Source organism: Mirounga angustirostris, unplaced genomic scaffold, assembly GCF_029215605.1.
Source record: "Mirounga angustirostris isolate CCGP_5_RB_7025 unplaced genomic scaffold, mMirAng1.0.hap1 SCAF_15, whole genome shotgun sequence".
NCBI lineage: Eukaryota > Metazoa > Chordata > Mammalia > Carnivora > Phocidae > Mirounga > Mirounga angustirostris.
Window position 1 is genome coordinate 66,786,955 of NW_026991723.1, and position 22,135 is coordinate 66,809,089.

The 22,135-nt window shown below is 36.7% G+C and overlaps 1 protein-coding gene and 1 pseudogene across 1 annotated transcript; one reads left to right on the forward strand and one right to left on the reverse strand.

Moving 5' to 3' along the window:
• Positions 1-5,089: 5,089 nt before the first annotated feature.
• Positions 5,090-6,030, reverse strand: LOC123849863 (olfactory receptor 13C7-like; annotated as a pseudogene).
• Positions 6,031-20,956: 14,926 nt separating this feature from the next.
• Positions 20,957-21,900, forward strand: LOC123849862 (olfactory receptor 13D1-like). Its single transcript, XM_045882815.1, is given in 2 exon segments — positions 20,957-21,263; positions 21,266-21,900. Coding segments are annotated over 2 exon segments (942 nt in total).
• Positions 21,901-22,135: the final 235 nt, after the last annotated feature.

Below are 22,135 nucleotides of genomic sequence, written 5' to 3' on the forward strand. Positions count from 1 at the left end.
GCTGTTTTTGGGGTTTTTTTTTAAGTCCATTTAAAATACCATCAGTGGTGCCTGTGTGGCTCAGTTGGTTGAGTGTCTGACTCTTGATTTTGGCTCCAGTCATGATCTCAGAGTAGTGGGATCGAGCCCTGCGTGGGGCTCCACACTCAGCATGGGATCTGCTTGAGATTCTCTCTCTCTCTCTCTCCCCCTCTGCCCTTCCCCTGCTCTCTCTCTCTCTCTCTCTCAAATCTTAAAAAAATAAAAATTAAAAATACCATCAAAAATACAAAAGAACAAACAGAATTTATTTAGAAATAAGATTTCTAGGGGTGCTTGGGTGGCTCAGTCATTAAGCGTCTGCCTTCGGCTCAGGTCATGATCCCAGGGTCCTGGGATCGAGCCCCACATCCAGCTCCCTGCTCGGCGGGAAGCCTGCTTCTCCCTCTCCCACTCCCCCTGCTTGTGTTCCCTCTCTCGCTGTGTGTCTCTCTGTCAAATAAATAAAAAAAAAAAAAGAAAAAAGAAATAAGACTTCTATACCAAAACTACAAAACTGTTTAGGAGAAATTAAAGAAAACCAAAATAAATGGATAGATACACCATGTTAATGAATTTACTTAGTATTGTTGAACTAATTCTCCCCAAATTTATCTTTAGAATTAACATAATCCTAATCATAACCCCAGTAGCTTTTTCTGTAGAAATTGATAGATGATCATAAAGTTTATGCTGAAAGAGCTTGACTTTCCCACAAAGGGATCATGATCTGAGCCGAAGGCAGATGCTTAACCAACTGAGCCACCCAGGCACCCCTAAAATAACACATTCTTATGGTGTTACTGACATATTTTACCAACAAAAGGCCAGTAATATTTTTTCTAACTCAGATCCTTGATCCATGATATCACTGAAGTCTATGTTTCAGAAGACTAAGGAACCTTTCTTTATCATGTGTGTTTCACCAAAAAGCCTGAAACCCAAGAGTTGATATCTGGCTCGTTTTATAAATCCCAGTCTGTGGATAAATGACACATTTCCATTCCATACAGATGGCATCTTATTAGGCAAGACACTGTAGATCAATTTAGAAGAAATTGGACAATCTGGAAATCTCTGCCTTCATTTGAAACTACTACCTTTTTTTCTCTAATAAGGGCAGGACTGTGTGTGGATCTATAAAAAGTAATTTATGTCATTCATGAATATATTAGATGTGTCCTTTTATATGACAAAGGAAAAGACTAATTATGCCCTATTGGTCCATAATATTGCCCCAGGTTAACACTCCTAAACCAGAAGGTGCATGGCTGTGAGCAGAACTGGGAAGAACCCTCACTTGGACTTACCCTCCTAGGAAGATTTTTCCAAAGAAAATCACAGGAAAGCCACAGTACTGTAGCTTTCTTCTAAGAGTAAATATTGGAGCCTAGCAGGACTTTAAGGGATCTATGTGGGAGCAGAAAGAAGCCAGTTCTGACTTCATGAAATCTTTCTATTAGGTCGATCTTACTAGTCCTTCTATTTTTTATTCATAGTTAAAATATATCCTCTTATTAAATAAGGCCCCTAAACCCTGTCTTCCTTTGAAAATGTTGTTCTGTTATGTTCTTCATCTGGAATGTCTGTCCCCCACTTTCCACTTGGAAAAAGATCACTTATCCTGGGTGCCTGGGTGGCTCAGTTGGTTACTGCCTTCAGCTCAGGTCATGATCCTGGAGTCCCGGGATTGAGTCCCGCATAGAGCTCCCTGCTCAGCAGGGAGTCTGCTTCTCCCTCTGACCCTAACCCCTCTCATGTGCTCTCTCTCATTTTCTCTCTCTCAAATAAATAAATAAAATCTTAAAAAAAAATCACTTATCCTTCAGAACCAGGTAAAATGTTTATAATTCACACCTAGAAAATGTTTTTTTATGACTTTACTGTTTTTAGTATCATCATAAATTTTAATCACAATGTATACCTGTTTTGTTTCATTTTATCCCATTTCTGCCATTGGGTGGAACACTGCTCAAGAGTAAGATGCAAAGCCTAATTGTCTTTACTTTTCCATTCCTTAGTAAAATGCATTGATTTTCCACCCTCCGGGGATTTGGGTCTTTGAGTGAAAAAAGATGTCTTGAACATCACTTTTGAATGTTTTCCTTCATCTGAAAAGTATTACAAGCTCTTCCAGTATAGCACATAAAATCAAGTTATTGTGCTCTGATAGCATGCATAAATTCACTTCTTCTATTCAGCAGGAACAAATCTTTCACTTTCTCAACAGAAGCATTTGTGTCTGTGACTTTATTTTCAATTATTTATCTTTTCACCTTAGCATGACAAATGCATCTCTTCCCTGGTATATTCTGTATTCAGTTCAATCAGCCAATTTTCAATAAATCAATCAACTAAACAATAAATATTGCATTTGTTGGGCTCCTGTAACAGACCTAAAAGCACTTATAGAAACTATGGTATATTACTAGGCTATAGTGGGACACAGAAGAAATAAAGGATCTAGTCCCTGCTATTGAAAAACTAATGAATAAAATTAATAATTTAGTTATAGTTATCATTTTCTAATACTTTAAAGTCTCCAACATAAATGATCTTCACATAAATGAGTTCATTGGCTAGCCATCTCACATTGACCAACTGATCCATTGAAGTTGGATTTCAATAATTATGAAACTAAGGTTCCAGGGAATAAGTGGATTCAGAGATTGTTGAAGGCCATATACTATTTAACTCCAGGTCTCTTTGCAATGGCCTTTACATTGTCATATATGAAATATTTACAAGCACAAATGAATACATGTAAAGCAATGTGAGTTTAGAAGAAAGGAATTTAGAAGAAAGGAACAGAAACATATAGAAAGAATGAGGGAAGAAGCTTGCATTGAGGAGTCAAATTGGCTCTTTGCACCACATGAAGTATTTAATACCATTCTCAAACAATATAGAGCAAAATAGACATTGGTGCATGATTAGAGGCATTATTCTTTCAGACTTAAGGGCTGGGAAGATTTTCCACTGAGGAAAAAGATCTAACTCCTTGGAATGTACTCATCTGTGTGGAGCCCTGATGTACCCTCCTGGGTTCCAGAAAAAGGTGATCACTTCAAACCTATCGAAATATTGAATTCTCATCTTAGTATCTGAAGCCCCCACAATTTGGCTTTCCAATCCTCTCCCCTGTCACTAAGCAACAATACAACCCAAGTTCCAACTAACCTAAACTCTTAGTGGTAGTGCACATCTTGCCACATGCTGTATTCTCTGTCTGAAATATTCTTCTGCACAAGACTAAGAGAATTGTTTTTCCCAGTTCAGCCAAGGAGAAAGCCCTTTCTCTTCCTAGGACGGCCCCTTCTAGAGGAATTTTACACATCCTCCAATAATAGAACTTAACACACATTATAATTGTGACCCACTTAAGTTAACCAATCTTTTTTTTTAATAGATTTTATTTATTTATTTGAGAGAGAATGAGAGACAGAGAGCATGAGAGGGAGGAGGGTCAGAGGGAGAAGCAGACTCCCTGCCGAGCAGGGAGCCCGATGCGGGACTCGATCCCGGGACTCCAGGATCATGACCTGAGCCAAAGGCAGTCGCTTAACCAACTGAGCCACCCAGGCGCCCAAGTTAACCAATCTTAATAGCTAATCTCAGCATGGAGAGATTACAAAAGAAATGGAATCCATCACTAAATGTCTTAAAGAATACTGCATATCTTTACTGAAATTTCCAGGAGAGAGACACACTGAGGGTCACAGAACACCAGCATCAAAGCTTCCTATTTAGTCTTTTTTTTCCTTTTCTCTGATTATATTTTTATGGTATCTATTTAAATATCTCCTATATCTATCTTCCAAATCTCTAGTATGCACTACTTTCTTCCTCATTGCATTATCCCTTCTTTCTCATTGTCTTCTCTTATTTCTTTCCTAGAGCTGGTCCAAGTCATATATGAAGATCACTTTATCCCATTTAAACTACTCCAAGTCCACTCATTACTCTGTTCAGCCCAATAAAGATCTAATATATTATGAATGAAAATGAAGGATCCAGCTTAGAAAGTAAGGGGAAGGGAAAAGCTGTGAATAGTCCTTAATATTTTTGTCCTCAATTTAAGTGTCAGTCTGTATTCCACAGGACTGTGTACTCCTTGATCATGTTTTGGGTTTTGTCTCAATGTATTTAGTTTTTTGATATTACCAATAGTTAACATAATGTCTGAGACAAAATAGCTATTCAGTAAATACTGGTTGCTTGAATAATTGAATGAAGGAATATATGAATGATTAGAAAGTTCATATTCTACAGGAAATTCATGTAACTGCAAAAATACCTAATTTGTGACACTCTAAACCAATTATTACCATGTTCTCAAAGAATTATGCAAACAAGTTCCTTAGAAACTAATTTTTTGAGTCATTTAACAGTAACAATGGTATTCACTCAAAGATGCCACTGCTCATCTATTGAAACCTACAATAAGCCAAATCTCCCCATCAGCTGAGGTGTCTGCACAATGACTCACATTGCCTCAGACACTTCTGCACAGAAGTGTGCCTGCCAGTTTGCAGCTAAAAGGAAATCAGCCCTAAGAAAAATAGCTTCATTTTACTACTCTGGTTTCTCTTTGGCATAAACACAGGCTAGGTACCTAACACCCTAAAATGCCCATTCTTTTCCTTTATATGATCAAAGACTACCCCATTAGAAATTTTTTTTGTTGAGTTCTACTTTATCTTCCTAAAAAAGATAAGAGACTAGAAAACCAATGCACATTGAAGATAAGAAGTTAAGCCAGTAAAATGGCATTTCCTTTCACATAAGATTACAGAATTCATTATTCCAGACTTAAACTAAATTCAGTTATCCATGAGAAGGTGGATGATTTGGATGAGATCCTTTTACCCATAAACTGCGGTCCCAATTCTCCTTAATCCAGTCATGAAGGAAAATGGTAGGCTCTAAATTTCTCTCACATTTAAATATCAAGAACAGAAAAATGAGAATTTCAGGAATTAATGGTACCACCAACCCTTATATTTACTGTGGAACCTCTAGGTGAGAACTAGTCCTGCATTCAGAGTAAAGGAATTTCTTTAAAAAGCATTCACATTCCCTCTGAGGAGCATTTCTGACACAATACATTCTTCACAGCTTCCTTCACATCTTTGTTCCTCAAACTATAGATGAAGGGATTGAGCATAGGTGCCACAACTCCATAGAAGAGAGATGATTTTGTTTTTGCCTGCACTAGAAGAGTCTTTAGCCTTGGGTTTTGCATACAGGAAGAGGATGGTTCCATAGAATATAATCACCACTGTTAAGTGGGCGGAACAAGTGAAGTCTTTGTGCTTCCCCTCCGCAGAAGGAATCTTCAGGATGGTGGAGAGAATGAAAGCATAGGAAACAAAAACGAAAAGTACTGGGACCACAAGAAAAATTATATTAGCAATACCCATGCTAATCACATTTATAGAGATATCAGCATAGGCCAATTTTAAGACAGCCAAGATTTCACAAGTAAAATGATTAATGACATTATCAGAAAGGAAGCTGCATTGCAAGAGAGGTGTGCAACACAGAATTGACAGCCCCTGCAATCCAGGACCCAGCAGCCATGGGCACATATGAAGTCTTGCTCATAATAATGGAGTATCTCAGAGGGTTACAGAAGGCCACGTAGCGGTCAAATGCCAGCATGCTTAGAAGGACATACTCTGTGGCTCCTATAGCGAAGGAGAGAAACATTTGCACTCCACATCCAGAGAAGAAAATGGTTTTCTTTGAAGTTAAGAAACTGCTGAGAAATAGGAGAATAGAAGAACTGGTATAGCAAATATCCAAGAATGATAAGTTACTTAGGAAAAAGTACATGGGAGTGTGCAGGTGGGTGTCACAGACACTTACAATGATGATGACTCCATTTCCCAGCAGAATCACCAGGTACATACATAGGACCAGCACAAAATAAATGACCTCAAGTTCTGGATAGCCAGAAAGTCCCAAAAGGATAAATTCTGTCACAGAGGACTGATTGGTCTTTCCCATGTTAATATTTTCTTTCACTAAAATGAATTCTGTAGCAGCCAGAATACATGTGGATCTGTTACAGCAGTGTTTGCAAGAGTTGCTTCCATCCTTATGTGGCTTCCTTTATGGGTAACATGGACTTATAAATGGATACACAGCATAAGAATATGTTACAATCCTCTAAACTCAGAATTTTAGATCTCATGGAGACTAGCTCAAAAAAAAAAGAAAGTCCTTGTTAGAAAAGGGATTCAGAACACATACAACTGGGTTAGAATTATGTATCTCACTTACATTATGAATTTGAAATTATTTTGAATGCAACGTCATCGTAACATTTTGACCAAACAATCCAGAACACAACTAATATGTTACCATCAACAAAAATCACTGTTCTTCAGTTACTAAAACAAAATGGTGTATATAAGTCCTGCTTCAATGGTAATTTCATCTCAATTTCAGAATTTTGTGGCTAGAAAAACAAGCTGAAAAGATACATTTTTAGAAAAAGAACTTTTGGTTAATTCAAATCTGGGGGGAAATATATACCTGTAATATCCTAAAAATATTAACTATAGACATTACTAATGGTTGTAAAAGAAAAAGGAAAACATTTTTAGATAAAATTATTCTTGTCTTTTTCAGTACAAATTGGGATGTCTATTGTCCTGCCTAATATATATATAATGAATTACAAGTAGATTTCAGAAAAACTCCAGTGCACATGTCTCAATCTACAAACCATAATAAAGGTATAAACTGAGAAATTTAAGTGATGGGAGATTTACTCTTTTACTTGCAGGTATCAGAAAATACATATTATTTTTTCCCTGCACAGAAAGCTTCTGCTCAAACAGCTGCTCTGCCAATCTTTTTCTCACTGCATATTCAGAATACCCATAATAAAGAGGGATAGGTCATTCAAAATATTCTTAAGCATTAGTAATATGTTATAATTATTTATATCTCCACTTCACTAGAAATACAATGTTTCTATATTAAAATGCCGGAAACAGAAGTCCTACTTTTTTGTGAGATTGCTAGTCTCATAAATTCCACCTCAACAAGTTCAAATATATAACTAAAAAAACTATCTGCTTCTCAGTTTTCATTAATACCAAGTAGCTGTCATTGCTACAGTAAAAAAAAAAAAAAAAAAATTAACCAGTAGAAAAACAGAACTGACTTCCAGTAAAAGTAAAACTTGGGTCTCTTTATAGTCACTTCACTAGTAGAGGAGCCTTTAAAGGACCAGCCAAGAGACACCTGGGTGGCTCAGTTGGTTAAGTGTCTGCCTTCAGCTCAGGTCATGATCCCAGGGTCCTGAGCCCTGCCATGGGCTGCCTGCTCAGTGGGGAGCCTGCTTCTCCCTCTCCCTCTGCCTGCCGCTCCCCCGTTTGTGTGCTCTCTCTCCCTCTCTCTCCCTCTCTCTCTCTCCCTTTCTGTCTGTCAAACAAATAAATAAAATATTTTAAAAAAAAAAAGGACCAGCCAATGGAGCACCAAAGCAACTTAAAGTCTTGGCTGCTTTAAGGATCTTTCTAATCCCAAAAGTAATTTAAAGTTTGCAATGTGGATTAGTTAGAATTTAGGAACTCTCCAGTACTTTTGGGATGAAGTCCCCTAGAAGCAATTAAAACAAAGTTGCTAATATAATTAAACTTAAGTGTAACTCACACCACACACAAAAAATTCTTCTGTCTTTACACCCTCTGAGAGCAAATTTAGAACTACTACCCAAGTAAAATGGTCAAGACATGGACATTAGAATTGACTATTTCTGATAGAGAATATCCCATTAGAATAATTGGGATCCCAGAAGAAGAAGAAAGAGACAGAGGGGCAGAAGGTATATTGGAGCAAATTAGAGCAAAGAACTTCCCTAATTTGGGGAAGGAAACAGGCATCAAAATCCAGGAGGCACAGAAAACCCCCCTCAAAATCAATAAAAATAGGTCAATACCCCATCTAATAGTAAAACTTACGAGTCTCAGAGACAAAGAGAAAATCCTGAAAGCTTGGGACAAGAGATCTGTAACCTACAAGGGTAGAAACATTAGACTGGCAACAGACCTATCCACAGAGACCTGGCAGGCCAGAAAGGACTGGCAGGATATATTCAGAGCACTAAATGAGAAAAATATGCAGCCAAGAATACTCTATCCAGCTAGGCTGTCACTGAAAATTGAAGGAGAGATAAAAAGCTTCCAGGACAAACAAAAACTAAAGGAATTTGCAAACACGAAACCAGCCCTACAAGAAATCTTGAAAGGGGTCCTCTAAGCAAAGAGAGAGCCTAAAAGTAACATAGACCAGAAAGGAACATAGACAATATACAGTAACAGTCACCTTACAGGCAATACAATGGCACTAAATTCCTATCTTTCAATAGTTACCCTGAGTGTAAATGGGCTAAATGCCCCAATCAAAAGACACAGGCTATCAGATTGGATTAGAAAACAAGACTCATCGATATGCTGTCTGCAAGAGACTCATTTTAGAACCAAAGATACCCCCAGATTGAAAGTGAGGGGGTGGAAAACCATTTACCATGCTAATGGACACCAAAAGAAAGCTGGGGTGGCAATCCTTATATCAGACAAATTAGATTTTAAACAAAAGACTATAATAAGAGATGAGGAAGGACACTATATCATACTCAAAGGGTCTATCCAACAAGAAGATCTAACAATTGTAAATATCTATGCCCCTAACATGGGCAATTATATAAGCCAATTAATAACAAAATCAAAGAAATACATCAACAACAATACAATAATAGTGGGGGACTTTAACACCCTCCTCATGAAATGGACAGATCATCTAAACAAAAGATCGACAAGGAAATAAAGACTTTAAATGACATGGTGGACCAAATGGACTTCACAAATATATTGAGAACATTCCATCCCAAAGCAACAGAATACACATTCTTCTCCAGTGCCCATGGAACATTCTCCAGAATAGGTCACATCCTAGGTCACAAATCCGGTCTCAACCAGTATCAAAAGACTGGGATCATTCCCTGCCTATTTTCAGACCACAATGCTTTGAAACTAGAACTCAATCACAAGAGGAAAGTTGGAAAGAACTCAAATACATGGAGGCTAAAGAGCATCCTACTAAAGAATGAATGGGTCAACCAGGAAATTAAAGAAGAATTAAAAAAATTCATGGAAACAAATGAAAATGAAAACACAACAGTTCAAAATCTTTGGGATGCAGCAAAGGCAGTCCTAAGAGGAAAGTATATAGCAATACAAGCCTTTCTCAACAAACAAGGAAGGTCTCAAATACACAACCTAACCCTACACCTAAAGGAGATGGAGAAAGAACAGCAAATAAAGCCTAAACCCAGCAAGAGAAGAGAAATAATAAAGAACAGAGCAGAAATCAATGAAATAGAAACCAAAAGAACAGTAGAACAGATCAATGAAACAAGGAGCTGGTTCTTTGAAAGAATTAACAAGATTGATAAACCCCTGGCCAGACTTATCAAAAAGAAAAGAGAAAGGACCCAAATAAATAAAATCATGAATGAAAGAGAAGAGATCACAACCAACACCAAAGAAATACAAACAATTAGAAGAACATATTATGAGCAACTCTATGCCAGCAAATTAGATAACCTGGAAGAAGTGGATGCATTCCTAGAGATGTATCAACTACCAAAACTGAACCAGGAAGAAATAGAAAACCTGAACAGACCTATAACCACTAAGGAAATGGAAGCAGTCATCAAAAATCTCCCAACAAACAAAAGCCCAGGGCCAGATGGCTTCCCAGGGGAATTCTACCAAACATTTCAAGAAGAATTAATGCCTATTCTTCTGAAACTGTTGCAAAAAATAGAAATGGAAGGAAAACTTCCAAACTCGTTTTATGAGGCCTCCATTACCTTGATCCCCAAACCAGACAAAGTCCCCATCAAAAAAGATAATTACATACCAATATCCCTGATGAACATGGATGCATAAATTCTCACCAAAATACTAGCCAATAGGAACCAACAGTACATTAAAAGGATTATTCACCACGACCAATTGGGATTTATTCCTGGGCTGCAAGTTTGGTTCAACATCAGCAAATCAATCAATGTGATACAATCCATTAACAAAAGAAAGAACAAGAACCATATGATCCTCTCAATAGATGCAGAAAAAGCATTTGACAAAGTACAGCATCCTTTCTTGATCACAACTCTTCAGAGTATAGGCATAGAGGGTACATACCTCAATATCATAAAAGCCATCTATGAAAAACCTACAGCGAATATCATTCTCAATGGGGAAAAACTGAGAGCTTTCCCCCTAAGGTCAGGAACGTGGCAGGGATGTCCACTATCACTACTGCTATTCAACATAGTATTAGAAGCCCTAGCCACAGCAATCAGACAATAGAAATAAAAGGCATCCAAATCAGCAAAGAAGAAGTCAAACTCTCACTCTTTGCAGATGATATGATACTTTATGTGGAAAACCCCAAAGATTCCACCCCAAAACTGCTAGAACTCATACAGGAATTCAGTAAAGTGGCAGGATAGAAAATCAGTGCACAGAAATCAGTGGCATTCCTATACACCAACAACAAGACAGAAGAAAGAGACGTTAAGGAGCCGATCCCATTTACAATTGCACCCAAAACCATAAGATACTTAGGAATAAATCTAACCAAGGAGGCAAAGAATCTGTACTCAGAAAACTATAAAATACTCATCAAGAAATTGAGGAAGATACAAAGAAATGGAAAAATGTTCCATGCTCATGGATTGGAAGAACAAATATTGTGAAGATGTCAATGCTACCTAGAGCAATCTGCACATTCAATGCAATCCCTATCAAAATACCATCCACTTTTTCCAAAGAAATGGAACAAATAATCCTCAAATATGTATGGAACCAGAAAAGACCCCGAATAGCCAGAGGAATATTGAAAGAAAAGCAAAGCTGGTGGCATCACAATTCCGGACATCAAGCTGTATTACAAAGTTGTCATCATCAAGACAGTACGGTACTGGCACAAAAACAGACACATACATCAATGGTACAGAGTAGAGTGCCCAGAAATGGACCCTCAACTCTATGGCCAACTAATCTTCGACTAAGTAGGAAAGAATGCAGGCAGCAACCTCTTTGACCTCAGCCGCAGCAATATCTTCCTAGAAACATCACCAAAGGCAAGGGAAGCAAGGGCAAAAATGAACTATTGGGACCTCATCAAGATAAAAAGCTTTTGCACAGCAAAAGAAACAGTCAACAAAACCAAAAAACAACTGACAGAATGGGAGAAGATATTTGCAAATGACATATCAGATAAAGGGCTAGTATACAAAATCTATAAAGAACTTCTTAAACTCAACACCCAAGGAACAAATGATCCAATCAAGAAAGGGGCAGAAGACATGAACAGACATTTTTCCAAAGAAGACATCCAAATGGCCAACAGACACATGAAAAGGTGCTCAACATTGCTCGGCATCAGGGAAATCCAAATCAAAACCTCAATGAGATACCACCTCACACCAGTCAGAATGGCTAAAATTAACAAGTGAGGAAATGACAGATGTTGGCAGGGATGCAGAGAAAGGGGAACCCTCCTACACTGTTGTTGGGAATGCAAGCTGGTGCAGCCACTCTGGAAAACAGTATGGAGGTTCCTCAAAAAGTTGAAAATAGAGCTACCATATGGTCCAGCAATTGCACTACTGGGTATTTACCTGAAAGATACAAATGTAGTGATCCAAAGGGGTACGTGCACCCTGATGTTTATAGCAGCAATGTCCACAATAGCCAAACTATGGAAAGAGCCAAGATGCCTATCGACAGATGAATGGATAAAGAAGATGTGGTGTATATATATGCAATGGAATATTATGCAGCCATCAAAAGGAGATTAAGATTTTTCTTGTGCTTTTTTTGTTTGTTCCCATTGGTGTTTCCAAGTTTTAGGCTTATCTCGCACTCAGTCTGGGATATATAGAAGGCAAAAAGAAAACAGGAAACTCACCACACTTTTTGATTCCTGAGATCCTAAAGTTCCTAGCTGGTCTTTTTCTCTCCACCTTTCAGAGTCTTCTTATGCTTTCTTTATACACAATGTCCAGAGTTTTAGCTGTATTTAACAAAATAGGGAGAAGTGTCTATTCCATCTTGTCTGGAACTAAAAAACTCTATAACCATTTCAAAAGTCAATCATTATTATAATCTTCCCTAGAAAATACTCCAGCCAAAATGATCTCAAGAAGAATTATTTCACTCTTTTAAGGAAGAGGTAAATTAAATTTTACACAATCTATTCACAGATAGAAAACTCCCTTAATTCATTTTATGAGGCCAGCATAAACTTGATACCAAAATCTAACAAGGACATGGTTAAAAAGAAAAATTAAGAACCTAGTTCTCATGAACACAGTTGGAAAAAAATCCTAAAAAATAATTAGAACATTGAATAAAGTGTTACATAAAAAGAACAATAGATTACAGTTAAGTGGAGTTAATTCTACAAATGTAAGAGTGGTTTAACATTCAAAAACCAAATAATAAGATTATAATATTACTAAAAAAGATATATCACATAGCAACATTTATAGAAGCATAAAATTATTGTTCTGTGTTTTTAAACCTATGGAACAAGTTTCATTTTGCCTTTTCTTCTGTTCATGTAATTAGCTACTTGAAAGCACTCCCTTGCCTTTTTCATCTCTGTATTGCCCTACAATGTTAACATCAAGTGAAAGGTCTTTCATATAATTGGATCTCAAATAGGAATAAATTTAAAGAAATAGAACAAACGTCTATAATGTTATTAAAGTGTTGTTGGCTATTACTTTTTTAAAATTGTATTTGATATACAATGTTACATTAGTTTCGGGTGTACAACATAATGATTCAACAAGTCTATAGGTTAGGCTATGCTCACCACAAGTGTAGCTCCCACCAGCCGCCATTCAACACTATTAAAATACCATTAACTATATTCCCTGTGCTGTAACTTTTCTTCCATTGACTAACTTTTCTTCCAATGACTTATTCATTCATAACTAGAAGCTTGTATCTCCCACTCCCCTACACCCATTTTGCCCATCCCCACCCCCACCCCTCCAGCAACCATCAGTTTGTTCTCTGTATTTCTGGGTCTGTTTCTGCTTTTTGTTTGTTAGCATTTGTTTGTTTTTTAGATTCCATACATAAGTAAAATCATATGGTATTTGTCTTCCTATCCAACTTTTTCACTTAGCATAATACCCTCTAGATCCTTACCACATCTTCTTTATCCATTCATCTATAGATGGACACTTGGGTTGCTTCCGTATCTCAGCTATTGTAAATAACATCGCAATAAAGATAGGGGTGCATATCTTTTCAAATTAGTGTTTTCATTTTCTTTGGGTAAATACCCAGGAGTGGAATTGCTGAATTGTATGGTATTTCTATTTTTAATTTTTTGAGGAGCCTCCATACTGTTTTCCACAATCTGCATTCCCACCAACAGTGGATGAGGGTTCCTTTTTCTCCACATCCTCATCATTTTTTGTTTCTTGTCTTTGATTTTAGCCATTCTGACAGGTGTGAGGTGGTATCTCACTGTAGTTTTGATTTGTATTTCCCTGATGATTAGTGATGTTGAGCACCTTTTCATGTGCCTGTTGGCGATCTGTATGTCTTCTTTGGATAAATATCTATTCAGGTACTCTGTCCATTTTTTAATCAAATCATTTGTGGGTTTTTTGGTGTTGAGTTGTATAAATTCTTTATATATTTTGGATATTAACTCTTTATGGTATATATCATTTGCGAATATCTTCTCCCATTCAGTAGGTTGCCTTTTTGTTTTGTTGGTTTCTTCCATGTCAAAAGCTTTTTAGTTTGATGCAGTCCCAATAGTTTATTTCTGTTTTTGTTTCCTTTGTGTTGGCTATTACTTTTTAAAAAAATATTCATTCTATCTCCTTGCTTCATAGTTTATCTATTACAATGAGTCTCCTCATTAAAGTCATATCCCTCTTACTAATAAATGTACTCTAGAGGTGGTAGTGTAATGTAAATGTGAATGAAGTTAAAATAATAAGATCTAGAACCATCATAGCAGGGCCAGAGAGCCAGTTGAGTTAGAGGAGTTAGAGGAAACAGTTGGGAAGCCATGAAAATAGTGTAATGGAGTTAAAGGGGGTAGTTGGGAAGCAATGGAAATAGTGTATTGGCCATTCCCATGAGGCTGGGCACCATTAGCTTTGGTATCGCATCCTTGTGTTTTTCCAGCCACCAAGGAAAAATGTACTACACTGACTTTTCCATTCTATAAAAGGGGAATCTTAAGAAGCTCTATGAGGGGACTGAGGCTTTACTCATTAAAAATAGGGAATGAAGAGAATTTCTGATCCCAGTCTTTCTCCGTTGTCATTACTCTGAAAAGTCAAAGATAAGTGGAAAATTACTGTTTCACTCTCTATTTACTTTTCATTTCCTATTTTCCATTTACAAGTATTTTGACAACAGTTACAATTGCCTTAAAAAATGACACAGGATAATTCAAAATATACAATTATTTTTAAAAAGTAGGTTAAAAAGTCAGAACTGCACTATGCTCTTATGTTTACATGTAGTACATGTATATGAATATATTAAAATATTAATAGTTACTACAACTGAAATTACGGATGAATTTTTCTTTCTTTGCACTTTTCCAAGTTTCCCAGCTTTTCTGTGATAAGTATATATTCTTTATTTAATCAGGAAATTTTTAATTTATTAAAAAATAATTTCTTGCTTAATAGGCTATACTATAATTAGGTCTTTGAGACAATATCCCTAAAGCTTTAAGAGCTACTACTACCTCACACACAGTTTAAAGATACTCTTTAAATCACTTCTGGGATTACAAGGTTCCTTAGAGGAAAAGAAAGAAGTACTTAAATCGGCTACCAGAGCCATGGATAGGTCCTTTGGACATTTTTAGGGCCCAGAGATTAGAGAACACATATTTATTTACTGTTGATACAAATTCAAGACAGAACATTTGAGTAGGGATGACAGCCTTACCTTTGGTCTGCTCCCCTTGACACTACCCACAGTAATCTGAAATGGTGGTGTTCTTAACAGTGGGCCCCATAGCTCAAAAAGAAGAGAGCAAAGATGTCAGCTAGTTTAAGGAAGGGCAACAATGAATCTATCATCTGGACACAAAGAAGTTGGTAAAATACTAGAAAAAGGAATGATTTATAGGGATGAATGTGCCTGTGTCTAAAACTACAAGCTTTTTTAGAAACTGAAGTCTCAACAAGCCATGACACCTACTTATATGGGGAGAAGGTAAGAATCCTACACTAAGAACTGAATAGGAAGCATTGCACAGTTGTAAAGACTTGTTCCAGAAAGAGAAGGAGAAATGGAAATGATAAATCATAAGTAATTTATGTTTTATATTTTTAAATTTTTTCTTTCAAACTGATTTTAAACTTTCAGAAAAGTTACAAAATTGGTTCAAAGAGTTCCCTTATATATCTCACCTAACCTCAAATGTTAACATCTTACAGAACCATAGTACAATTATCAAGAATAAGAAATTAACATTGGTACATTATATTGACTATGGACTTTATTCAAATTTCACAAATTTTCCACTGTCTTTTCCTATTCCAGGATCCTCCTCAGGATCCCACATTGTATATACTTGTTCTTTCTCCCTTGTCTCTTCCATTCCAATTTATAACTATTCCTCAATCTTTTTTTTTACTAATTTGAAAAGTTCCAAATTAAAAAAATATGGACAAAAAGAATTATTAAATCAAGGAAGTATCTTGACTATCTATGAACATAATTTTAAATTATTCAATTCTCCTTAGGATGAAAAAGGGGGGAAAATGTCAACCTGAGAGACTGGATTAAATTAACATGTGTCGTATTCTTATTCTGTGCCAAGGATTATTACATATCACATATAATCTTCAAAACAATTCTATAAAATAGGTGCTATTATGCTAAAATTACAGATGACACATCATGTTCAGGCAAGTTAAGTGTCTTACCCAAGATCTATACAGTTATGAAGACACAGAGCAGAGACTGAACTGGACGTTTGCTGACTCCAAGTCAATTGTTCCTTCCTTTAAGACATGGTGTTGTTTCACAAATAAATCTTATCAGTGGTCCCGACAAAGGGATAAAGGGATTAGGGCACAGCAGACTTCCATAGCACAGCCTTAGAGATGGTCAGAGCATGCAAGGTGAGTTAAGGTGGATCAGTTCCAGGAGTGAGACTATTGCTCAGATAGAAGTTCCCACCAGATAAGAGCTAAACACTTTTGCTGTGTTTCCAGGAACAAAACAAACAAACAAAACCCAAAAAACTGCACTTGGTTTCCACAGTGAAGAAAAGCAAAAACCAACAACAGGATAATTCTCAATACCATGTAGAAAGAGGAGAAAAGGCCTTTGCTTTTTGTCTTTGCCTTTGTTCATTCCACCTCATCCATTATTATTTTCTTTTGAGGCATATAGGGCTTATTTATTCAGACAAGCACTGGGGATCTCCTGTGAGGGATGTTTCATATTGTGAGGAACAAAGTTGCTTTATAAACAATAGGGGACACTACGTCTAGAACTAGAATTCAATACCCAGTGCTAAGAATTTTCTCCTGAGGATGCTTTCTAGGATAGCTGTCATGTAGCCTGATATAAAAGGCTCATGGGGCAAAATATGAAATCCTGGCTGAATTTATATACTTTATAGACAAGCTTCTGTTGACAGATACAGATAGAAGACAGTAGATGCACATGATCCATGAGTTTCAGAATTTTCTTTCCTTCCATAGGTGGTGCCCAATGGTGAAAAATAATCTAAGGACAGGCCCTTTGGGGGAGATGAACAAAGCTCAGGGAGCCATGAAATTGAAACTTCACCTTTTTATGGACAAAGAGAAAGAAGCAAAAGTAACAGAAGCCCCCACTATTTCCCCATGGTCTTGTGTTTCAGGAAGGTATCTCCTCTTTCCTTTTACTACATGATACTGTTACTGCACCCTGTCTGTGTTGCTAACCTTGGTTACATTCCAAATAGTGGGTTCTAGCATCCCTTTGCAAAAACTGGGCTGTGTCAGTATGTCTTCTCAGAGTGGATATATTTGCGAGATTGACTGTTTGAAATTAGAATGTTAAAAGGCATTAATTAGTGTATGTAATAAAGCACCAGAACATCTCAAGTCAATTTCCAATCCATTGACTGTTCTTTTCCCTTCTTGGGTTTTAGAGGAAGCTGGGGCCAACAAATTCCTGGACCTTTTGGCTTCTTCAGTAATCTAATCATTTGAAAGAATACAAAGATATCAATCTTTGCCCCAGGGCAGTTCCCTGTTAAGAATTTAATTCTTTTTTTATTACTTCTACAATCAGAAATATAGTTTTATTAAAGAAAATATGAAAAATATGTAAAAGTTAAGAAAATTTTAAATACCTCAAAACCAAATCTGACAAAGAAAACCGTAGTTAATATTTTGATGCAGTTTCTTTCAGCGATACGTATACAAAATTTATATTTATGATAATTTATACTGTGTGAGACTTGTTTTTATCTGATAATATCATATCATGAGCATTTTTCCTTGTCCTTAACTGTTCTTCAAGACTGCAATTTTCCTTTTTTTTTTAAGATTTTATTTATTTATTTGAGAGAGAGAGAGAGCATGAGTGGGGGAGAAGTAGAAGGGGAGGGAGAGAGAGAATCTCTCAAGCAGACTTGTGCTGAGCACAGAGCCTGACACAGGGCTCAACTCACTGACCCTGAGCTCATGACCTGAGCCAAAAAGTCAGAGATGCTCAACTGACTGAACCACCCAGGTGCCCAGCAAGATTGAAATTTTCGATGGTATAACAAATGAAGGTATGCTTTCTCACATATTATAATATGTCCCACCACCACATACCAGATTTTCAGAATCCTTTTTAAAACTTTTTTTTAAAGATTTTATTTATTTATCTGAGAGAGAGAAAGAGAGAGAGAGATCTTGAGCAGGGGGGAAGGGCAGAGGGAGAAGCAGACTCTCACTGAGTGGGGAGCCCGATGTGGGACTCGATCCCAGGACCCTGGGATCATGACCTGAGCTGAAAGCAGATGTTTAAAAAACTGAGCCACTTAGGCGCCCAATTTTCAGAATCCTTAAAAAAAAAATTATGACTATCTATTGGTTGGATATTTCAGGAAAATAATTATTAAATGATGATGATGATGATGATGAAGATGATAAAAGTAATCATTGGATGACTTTTAGGGAAATACCTGCAGTTTCATCATTTAAAATCAAGTTGGCTGTCTAAATTTTTATTAAGAAAGAAAACTGAATTCCATCAAATGATTTTTTATTATCTATTGGGTGATCACATAGGGTTTTTTATTTACCTATTTGTTTGCCATATGATATTGATTGATTTCTAAATATTAATTTGGAATGCCTTGAATTTATGAAATTATTATTCAGTTGATTTGGTTTTATATTTATTTATGATTTTTACATGTATATTCAAATGAGATTAAACCATAGTTTTATTCTGTCTTTGACACTGGGGTATAAAAGTTATTTTAGCTTGATAAAATAATTTGAAAGCTGTTCCATAATTTTTTGGACATTAAACTCTTTATGTAGCACAGAAATTATTTGTTTCTTAAAAGCGTAACCTCTTTCCTAAGTAATCTGTGTCCAGTGTCAAAATGAGGATCAGTGTCTATCTTTATCCCAGTTGGATTTCTGATAATACTACAGTATCTACTATGCTAAAAATTGAATAAATGAAAGTTTCTATGAGAGAAGTCAGCACAGTTCTGTGAAAGCACTCAAAATGGGAACCCTACCCAAACTAGTTCACAAAGGTTTCCTAGAAAAAGGTGATAACAGGGAGGGGCCTTTCCAGTTTAAGATGAGAGCTTATACAAAAGCATGAAGAAGAATGAGAATGATGTTCAGGGTAAACTGTGAGGAGTTCAGTATGGCTATAACAGAGCATAAGGAAGAAGGGTCAATAGTAGCTCCAGAAGTTCTATATTAGCAACACTTAGGGGTGACAATCTGGTTGCAGGAGAGTCTTCTTCAAAGTACTATATCAGACAAATACAAAACAACTGGAGCACAGCTGAGTTTTCATACAGTATTAACATTGTATATCATAGGAACTTATACATGGAAAGATGAATGTGGGCTAGAAAAAAACAAGGCAAGAATGTTTAATTTCAACAGACCTGAGGACCATGTAGTATTTTCAGAGATAAAAAAGAGGATCTGTGATAGGTACTATAGTGTTGTGATAGGAAGGCTGATTCTTGATCTAGACTACCAGGTATTAAATCCTGGTTCTAGCTACAAGATGTTGGGGAAGCTATTTAACTTCCATTTATCTGTTTCCTCCTCTGTAAAACAGGGATAATAGTAGTATCTCATACTGCTATTATATAAATTACTTACCTCATAGGTTTGCAATGAATATTAAATGAGTTAATAGGGTAAAGTGCTTATAACAGTGACTTGCACAGACTTAGTTCTCAATAAATATTAGCTAGCTATTATTGGGCCAGCCATATGAATACTTACCAACATTCATAAAACCTTTGTTCCAGGAACTGTTATAAGCACATTTTATATATTCATTATCAGAAGGTTTCTTGCTATGAAAGAAAAATAATATAGAAGACACAGAGATAGGGGCACCTGGGTGGCTCACTTGGTTAAGCGCCTGCCTTCAGCTCAGGTCATGATCCCAGGGCACTGGGATTGAGCACCACATCAGGCTCCCTGCTCAACAGGGAGTCTGCTTCTCCCTCTCCCTCTGCTGCTCCCCCTGCTTGTGCTCTCTCTCTCTCTCTCTCTAATAAATAAATAAATGAAATCTTTAAACAAAGAAGAAGAAGAAAAAGACAGAGATACATTCCAACATAGTATATATAAAGATTAAGAGGAAAAAAAATACTTATCATTAAATACTAGTATTTTAGTATATTAACTTGCCTGAAAAAAAAAACATAAAATTTGCATCAAGGATTTTGGTGACAAAAAAGGAAGAGAATGATTACAAAATTTAAAGGAATACATGTGTTAGGAAGTGTTAGGAATACAAGTGACCTATACTGACAGAGGAGAAAGCCAGGTTCTGAAAAAATTGTACTTATGTGGACCCAGGCCACTTAACCCCTGGATGCTCCTTGCAATCAATCTCAAATACTTCTAGATTAACTCTAGACTGGTCCTTGAAAGAAGAATAGATACATGTCCATCTGAGAAGAGAAAATATTCAAAGTCTGTCCATTAGGACCTCAAACTTTAGTGGCATCACCTTAAACATGCTACACAAATTTTTCTGAGTCAGTCAAGAGACTTAATAATTATAATAAATGATATAATTATAAAAGTATTATAATTACATATATGGTGTTTTAACCATGTTATAATAGGCACTTCAGATATTTTATGTAATTTAATACTCACAACAAATTGCTAGAGTTATTTCTTTCCCACATCTTACCATGAACCAACTGAGGCTCAGAAAGTCACAACAAGGCTAAATGGCATGGTGTTAACTGTACATGATGTATTATTTTAAAAATAGAACCAGCTTCCTTTTTAAAAGATCTTATTTCAAAATATTCATTAATAATGAGATTTATACGTACATTTAGAATTACGCTGTCCCTATTACTTTATTAGAGGCCTGACACTTCACAGCACAATTCTTGGGGTTATTGGTCGCTTTTCCTCTCCTACTGCATGGCCATACAAAGTACTGAATCTCTCAGCGCTTCACTTTTGTCATCAATAAAGTTAAAATTGTATCCATGCCTTTCCTGATTCCCAGAGCTGAATGAAAAATCAAAATATTGCAGGTAAAAGTGATGTTTTAAACTAAATTATAAAATTAAATTTCCTGAAGTCATATACTTATCTGAACTGTGCCCGCGACATGGACACATGGAGATGGGGAATTACTCAGTGGTGACCGAATTCTTTCTGGTGGGACTTTCCAAATACCCAGTGCTCCAGCTTTTTCTGTTCATATTCTGCCTCATCATGTATGTGATAATCCTCCTGGGAAACAGTCTCCTCATTATCATTAGCATACTGGATTCTCACCTCCACACCCCCATGTACTTCTTCCTTGGGAACCTCTCATTCCTGGACATCTGTTACACATCCTCTTTCATTCCTATGATGCTCATCATATTTAGCTCTTAGACAAAATCCATCTCCTTCATTGGCTGTGCTCTGCAGATGGCTGTCTCCTTGGGTTGGGTTGCACTGAGTGTGTCCTCTTGGCTATGATGGCCTATGATCGGTATGTGGCCATCTGCAACCCACTGAGGTACCCCATCATCATGAACAGAGTGCTTTATGTGCACATGGCTGCTTGGTCCTGGATCATAGGCTGTCTGAATTCCTTAGTGCAAACAGTCCTAATAATGGTGTTGCCTTTCTGTGGGAATAATGTCATTGACCATCTTATCTGTGAGGTACTGCCCCTTCTTAAACTCATCTGCTCAGATATCACCGTCAACGTGCTTATTATGACAATGGCAAGTATTGTTTTCTTAGTGATTCTACTACTGTTAATTTTTATTCCCTATGTTTTCATTCTCTCTACCATCCTGAGACTTAACTCTGCTGAGCAGAGAAAGAAAGCCTTTTCAACCTGTTCAGCCCACCTTGCTGTAGTAGTTTTATTCTATGATTTAGCCCTTTTTATGTACATGAAGCCTAAGTCAAAGGACACAAAGACATTTGATGAGATCATTGGGTTAACTTATGGAGTGGTAACCCCAATGTTGAATCCCATCATCTACAGCCTGAGGAATAAGGAGGTGAAAGGGGCTGTGAAGAAAGTCTTGAGTAGATACTTACACTCAAGGAAAATATGAACGTGCTTAGGACATATGAACACATTTGGGGAGAAGATATATTTTTTGTAGTCACAGATGAAGTTGCAGAACTCAGTATAACGAGAACATTGTGTTTGTAAAGTCAAATATGGAATTCTCATTTTTACAACAGAGAATGTCCATGTAAATCTGTTCATATAATAGCTTTGCAGCTGTCCTTCTAGTTATATGGAACTATGCCTCTTGATCCCATAGAGGTCATGATGGATGCTGT